This window comes from Ochlerotatus camptorhynchus, unplaced genomic scaffold (genome assembly GCF_037179485.1).
Source record: "Ochlerotatus camptorhynchus isolate MF236.1 unplaced genomic scaffold, CSIRO-AGI_Acam_v1.1 ptg000827l, whole genome shotgun sequence".
In the NCBI taxonomy this organism is placed as follows: Eukaryota; Metazoa; Arthropoda; class Insecta; order Diptera; family Culicidae; genus Ochlerotatus; species Ochlerotatus camptorhynchus.
Genome location: NW_027041288.1, coordinates 5641 through 12872, shown reverse-complemented (window position 1 = coordinate 12872; position 7232 = coordinate 5641). Strand labels below are relative to the sequence as shown.

At 44.4% G+C, this 7232-nt stretch overlaps 1 protein-coding gene across 1 annotated transcript; it reads right to left on the bottom strand.

Annotated features, from left to right (window-relative positions):
- Nucleotides 1–3500: 3500 nt before the first annotated feature.
- On the bottom strand, nt 3501–5156 carry LOC135715166 (uncharacterized). The gene has a single exon (XM_065238565.1). The coding sequence runs from the start codon at nt 5154–5156 to the stop codon at nt 3501–3503; it is 1656 nt and encodes a 551-aa protein (XP_065094637.1).
- Nucleotides 5157–7232: the final 2076 nt, after the last annotated feature.

Genomic DNA, 7232 nt, shown 5'->3' with positions numbered 1-7232 from the left:
TTTCATTAAAGCGAATATTACGTCAACATATTCCTACCCATTATTTTTTTGACCAGCATTGCCTCGTTTTAGATCACCAGTTTTTACACATTTAGGATGATTTCTAGTCCCAATCAACGTCTATTGATTCTCTGTGTAATTACAGCTGATCTGGCAATAACAGAGTAGCAACCGTGGGCGGTCAATCATGCTTATGTTCATGCGCATTAATATCAGTGTTACGATCAAACCCATTCAAGATTCCTGGTAAATACACCTGCGAAGCATACCTTCAACTAGAAGTCTTCCAATCAGAGCTCTGCAGATGGAGGGAGAGAGTAGCGTTTCGGCCATCATCAACAAATATAAAATAATTAATAAATAGTTTATTTCAATTTCTTCGAGTTGATCAGTGCTCGGAGTGACGCGAGAATGAGAGGAGGGACGAAGAAGCGTTCCACAAGTCTCCAAAACGGTCCTATTCAGGGTCACAAACCACCAAATATGTTTGACACGACTAGGGTCACATGAACTGAAAAAAAAAATAATCATGTTAGAGATATACGGGAAAATGAACTCTGATAAACTATTACACACCGGAAGAAATCAACGGATGATATGATAATATCGGCAATCTTCAACGTTTGATCAAAATATGTATCAACGTAGTCCTCCGTCAATAGGGCGTACAACCTATCGCTTTAGTTTTTTATAAGGCGCTAAATCTCAACTCAATAATTTAAATAATTTAAACTTTTTGCAAGCTTACTGAGCGATTGCGTACCGATCCACAACTCAATGAAAAGTTTTCTTCAACTCTCCACAATTTTTCTTATGCTTCCCTCAGTACAAAAAGCTACTGCCATCAGCAAAGCAAACAACCATAGCACCATAACAGACTGAATTTACCTTTGGGTAAATTATTTTAAGTTTGTCACCGTAGTTACGATGTGAATGTTATCCGCCATTACGATGGAACTGAATCCATACGCAGCGCCCTTCGCACATCATCATCACCATCCTTTCCATGCCATTTATCGTCTTTTATGTTTAACGACTCTGATGTTATCATCGGCCGGTGTGCGTTCAAAGAGTCTGTCCACTATCCAAAGATCATCTGCAATTGGAGCTGTCGTCCATCAGCCCTGTCACGGCAGCCAGTGACACTTCAAACGACATGCTAATTATGCTCACCTTCTTCCCTAAGCAGCATTATAATAACTCCAAGAAAGAGCATCGCCGCACGGATGCCCTTTTTATGACAACAATTTTACGAGCCACAATGAAAGCCCCCGAAATTCGAGGGGAAGATAAACGGTTTGCATAGTTAGCCAAATTACTCAATTGTGCTTGCGCTCGGAACGAACGAATGATGACCTAGTTGCATGGGATTTATTCTTTTTTCATGGGCCCGTCCCTAAACCTGAACATCGGCCTATGTAGGTAGGTAGGTGCGGAGATTGCGGTTGGGAATTGCATGCGCACCCGCGTAACAGCTGATGTTACCAAAATCAGAATCATCAAATTTTCTATGCTCCATTGTTTCCAGCCGAAACTGCGGTTCGTATCGTTTGTTGAGTATTGTTGCAGCGATTTACGAGCGATCCATGGTGGCTACGGTTGTTATGCAGCAGAAGAGCAGGTGTGAACATTTCATTGATTCATATTATTATTAGCGTGAAATTTGAATTTAATGTTTAAATGTAGATTCAGCACACTTTCGGGTTGATTGGGGATGATAATTTATCGTTATTCTGTTGATGCTCGAGGGAATGTTTATAATGAAATACCGGTCTCCCTTGGTTGTCAATTACAAATAATCGTTGCCTACCAAGCGTAGGGGAGATGGGGGTAAAATGCCCATTCAAAGGAAGATCCCCGGTTAATCCACAAAACTATTCGATTAATAAATGCTATACCATCAATTTGTTGGATTAGGCTATTAACTAGATATTACAATTGATATGCTTAACGAACATACACAAATCTTGTTTAAATTGGTGAAATTGAAAGGCCTACAAAAACCTGTTTTGAAAACACTGAGGGGCTAAATGCATGCGCATATTGATTTCAAGCCACGGAAGCATACATTTAGGCTTTATATTTGCTCTCTTAGCTGAATATCAAAGGTTCACGCCTGATGGTTATGCTTTGCACACTATAGTTCGGGAACGCATTATACTCCACTTTGAGTAACAAATTGTAACGTTGAAAATAACTACTATTTAATACATTTGTAAGAATATCTTTCTGGGATTTTCTCAGTCACATTCTGTCTGTAGTTTATATTTTATTTCTTTCATGTAGGGGAAATGGCTAATGTTGGCCTATGGATCTAAGATTGGGCCCATCGCTAAAAATCTGCTATTTATCAATTTTAACTAGATGAACGGAAATTTAGTCGATTGCTGAATTTATGTGTGGGCCCAAATAAGGGTTATTTAGGCCGACATTACATTCATTTCCCCTATTTGATATTTTCATCGTTACAATTTGATACTGCGTAATTTGCCATCCCCGAATTGCATTATGGAAAGCATAACCATCAGGTGTGAATCTTTACATTCAATAGAGAGAACGCACAGCAAAAGCCTAAATGCATGCTTCCGTGGCCAGATTTATTTTGCCTTGATTTGTTTTTTGTCGATCTTGTTTTCCATGCTGAGCACTAATACTCCCACACCTGGAACCTACCTATAGACCCATCAACTCATGAACCGGGGACCAACGGCTTTACTTACTTAAGGAAGGCGTGATCAGAGATATTATATCTCAGAACAGGCGGCGCCGACTGAGATTGAACCCATGTCTGCTGGGGTGAGAGGCAAGTTGCATGAAATCAGTATGTGCATTTTGCTCATCAAAGTTTTGAGAATTGGTATTTGCGGGCCTTTCAAATTTCACCAATTTTAACAAGAATTTATCAATTATAATTGAATACATCAATTGAAATATCTAGTCAATAGTCTCATCCAACAAATAGATGGTATTGCACTTAAATATCGATTCTCTTTGGGATTCATTGAGGATTAAACGAGGATCTTCCTTTGCAAACGGCGGGAAATCCTGTCAGTTACGGGACTTTGAAAGTATGTATTGTGCAGAATATGTAAATTTTTTTATTTTTTTTAATTCTTTATTTAAGAGATTTTTAGCCTTAGGCTAGTTCATCTCTAGTCAGTTGTTGAGGTCTCAGAAGGAGAACCTCCTACGGAGTTGTTGGACATAGTAGGCTTAAAATGAGTTTCTCCTGACAATGCCTGGGGGGAACACCTTCATGAGGGCCAGAAGACTCATCCCATGTGATGCCCCTCCGGCTGCTGAGGCTGTAAGGTGACAGCTCTCCTGGCTTTTCACGAAGATGACAACAAGTTCAAAATGAATAACACAAAACTGAACGAGACGACACCGTGACGAGGTCCAAAGGCTCATCCCGTGCGGTGCCGTCCCGACAGTCAGAAGAAATTAAACATATAAACAAATGAACGAGTATACAAACGAATATAACAGCTATGGCTTTCCTAGATCTCATGGTATAGGTTAGCTTCCCTGAGGAAAACTAGCAGGGCGTCTGCAGCGGCTGAATCCTCTCCGAGTAGGTTCCGGATGCTGGAGGTGATCCCATAGGATTCCCTGAGGTCCTGGAATTCAGGACAGATGCAGAGGACGTGTTCAACGGTGGCCGGGAGATGGCAGATGGCACAGCTTTTGCGGAAGGGACCTCCGCCGCCGAAGTTATAGTAAAACCGACAGTGGCCAGTCCTCAGCCTTGAGAGCACTCTCTGATCCCGGAGGTTTGGGAGGTCCGTCCATGCCTCCGTGATTCCTTTGATCTTCCGGATGAAAGGCTCTCGAGTGCTGAACCACTGGTCGGCCCAGGCTTTCTGTACGGATGTTTTGATCCATCGCCGGAGATCTGGAAGGGGGACTTTGTCCGTGAATCTCGGACCCGCCGGTCCAGTTCCAGCGAGTTGGTCTGCTGCTTCATTACCAGGTATTCCGCAATGACTGGGGATCCATGTAAAAATGGTGCTGCTCGGGGCGTATTCGATGGTAGCTTGAATCCACGGGTGGGTGGGAACTGCTGAAGCTAGCTCTTGGATAGCACTGAAGGAATCAGTTAGTATTACGATTGGCTGGTTTGCTGGTGACGTGGCCGCATGGAAGATTGCGGCCGCTTCGGCCGAGTAAACGGAGCATTGTTGTGGTAAGCTGCTGCTAGCGAGTATGCCACTTCCGGATACTCCGATGCCAACGCCCGTGTTGGATCGGGAACCATCGGTGTACCGGTGAGTGTGTTCGGCGTAATGGGTTCGGAGGCGTTCGATTACTGTGCGACGGAGGGCCGCGGAGTTGTCTCCTGCTTTAAATCGATTTTTTATGTGATAGTCAATATGAATGCTGGAAGAGAGCCAGTTCTTCTCTCCGTGCCAGTGGGTCCTAGCCACTGGGGGGAGGTCAATGCTGGCGATCGTCTGCAGGATTCTGTCCCTCTCGTCGAGGAGGAAGATTCTGCCATTTCCTGCTGTCTTGGCGGCGAAGGATGCAGCTTTGAAGATGGTAGCGTTAATGATGCGGTACCGAAAGGGCAGAACCCCTGCTTCAACACAAGCGGAATCAGCGGGGGTGGAAGGTAGAAGGCCAGAGATTATCCTGATGCTGCTGTTGAAGGTTGGACCGAGGATCTCAACCTGCTTCTCAGAGTTGATACACGTGAGCTCTGTTCCATACAGCAGCCTGCTATCGATGATAGCTTGCGCTACCCGGAAGCGAACTGCCCGATTATTAGTGCGATGGGGCCTGGAGATGGTCCGGATCAGGTTAACTCTGCTTCGGCAGTCTTTTTTGACCTGGTTGAAGTGCGGCACGAAGGAGAGGGTGCGGTCCACAAGTACCCCCAGGATACGAATGGATTTCTTGATGGGGATAGCCTGGTCGCCAATCTTAATGGCGGTCCCGTTGACCCGGTGTCTTGAAGGGCAGACGTGGCATCTGATGCTTTTTTTGGCAGAGAGCTGATAACCGGCAGTTTGGGCCCATTTTACTACGGCTGAGACCGCGGCTTGCGTGAGGTTCCGGGTGCGTTTTGTGGTGGGCCCCGTTACCACGATGAGGACATCGTCGGCGTACACAAAGATGCGGACGTTCTTTGGTAACTGGCGGAAGATTCCGTTCATCGCGATAAGGAAGAGTGTGACGGAGATCACTGATCCCTGGGGGACCTATATGTAAAAAAGGAGGGACTTCGGATGTTAACCTAAATGCATATATGGTGCAAAATAGATGGTTCTTCGTCATACTGCGGTCGTTTCTAGGACACAAGCTTTTATTTTTGACGTAGGACTACGCCTTTGATTTCTATATGGGGGTACACTTTGTGAAAACCGAAAATGGAACATGTAACAAATTAAGAAAGATTTTGAACGTTAATAACTCAGCTGCCCCTGGTCCAATTTCAATAAGTTTATCACCAATCGATCAGAAATATGGCTACGGATCGATAACAATGCTTCCGAATGTTGATTTTCAACAAGAAACTATTGAAAAACTGGTGAATGTCCAGCATTGTTCAAAAGCGTCGAATTAACAAATCCACCAATTACCTACATGCATATGCTGCTTCCCCAGCACAGTTGTCAGAGAGTAGTAAGTTGAAGAAACAAGTCGAAGTGGCATTCGCCTCCGATCCTCGGGCGCGTGCGAATAGGGAGGATGGAATTGAGTAATATTTTGCACACTCATCGCCATACTCAGAACCAAACGCAAATTCTTCGAGATAATCACCATCCGTCGTCTGGCTCGCCGTGGCGGTGTCTGACGTATCTCCGGTCTGATTTACGAAGTGTGTTGAAGGAGTTCCTGAAAAATGATATCCGTGATGTTGTCCCCTACACTAAACACGCCAAGCGTAAGCGGCCATGGATGTCATCTACGTTTTGAAGTGACAGAGACGTACTCTGTTTGGTTTCGGAGGTTAAATCATCAACAACTTTGGCAACAAAACCAAGTCACCAAGCTTATTACAGTAAAGAGTAGGAATAGAATGCATCTGCCTGTTTGTCCATATTCAGAACCAACGACCACACAAAATGCTCATGTAATCAACCTGAAAGCAGGGGTACAAAGTATTTTGATCAACCTTGATCAACTTTGAATCGCCACGGCCGGATATTTTCGATGGAAGAAGCAACAATCTAGCATCTAATTCGACGAAGACGGCAGGAAACATTTGAGAAGCCGAGTTATTTACGAAAGAGAGTGTCGATGAAGAGAATCGATAGGACCTATTGAAAAGTGACGCGAGATTTGTTTTCCGTACTGAGCTCCAATTCTACCGACGCCATGGAGGCAGCTCCCACACCTGGACCCTACAAATCGACCCATCAACTCAACCGGGGACCAACGGCTTTACTTCCCAAAGGAAGGTGTGATCAGAGATGTTATGCCTTAGAACATGCCGGTGGCGCCGACTGAGATTGGACCCAGGCCTGCTGGGGTGAGAGGTAATCACGCTAACCACCGGCGCCGATATCTTTCAAGGTGATATCACGGCGATTGAGATCGACCCAAATTTGTGTTTAGTTATCTCAGAAATGAGAAATAAAGTGCAGGAACTCAGCGATGAGTAAATTTGTCTCATGTTTTCCCACGTTTTTCCAGGATTTTCCAGGGAAAAATTCCAGAATTTGAGAAAAGTTTGGTACTACTCCGAGACTGAATAACATTTTCGTCAATTTCCTCATTTTCAGGCAGATTTTTTAGGTTTTCCACAGGAAACCATGAGACAAATTTACTCATCGCTGAGTTCCTGCACTTTTTAAGATTATGAGTGAACTAAACTCAAATTTGGGTCGTTCTCATTCGCCGTGTACGCAAAAGGAAAAGAGCAAGTGTCGCTACTTGATAGCAAACTAGTCATAATGGGAGGAGTCTTCGTAGCTTTTATACCACTTGGTTGCATATCATTCTGCTTTAACCTGAAAAGATTTAAAAGAGCGCTGCAGTACAGTTCGGTCTTTGCTCGCTCTGTCGAGTTGTTCTAAAGTTTCTAGTTTGTTCCAAACATTCGCAGTTTAATCGCGTCGTCAGTAGTGTCGGTCGCTTCGTGTGATGGGAAGACAGCGCTCCCGGAGCAGGCTCCGAGAGAAAACGGAGAAGAAGAACAGCGGTGAGGGTAGCTTGAGTGTACCTATTTCGAATAGGTACGCTACTCTTCCCACCGATGTAGGGAATACCACCTCAGCCACGGTGAA

Coding starts and splice junctions, on each gene's coding strand:
- LOC135715166 (XM_065238565.1), bottom strand. CDS start 5,156: ATGAACGGAATCTTCCGCCAGTTACCAAAGAACGTCCGCATCTTTGTG.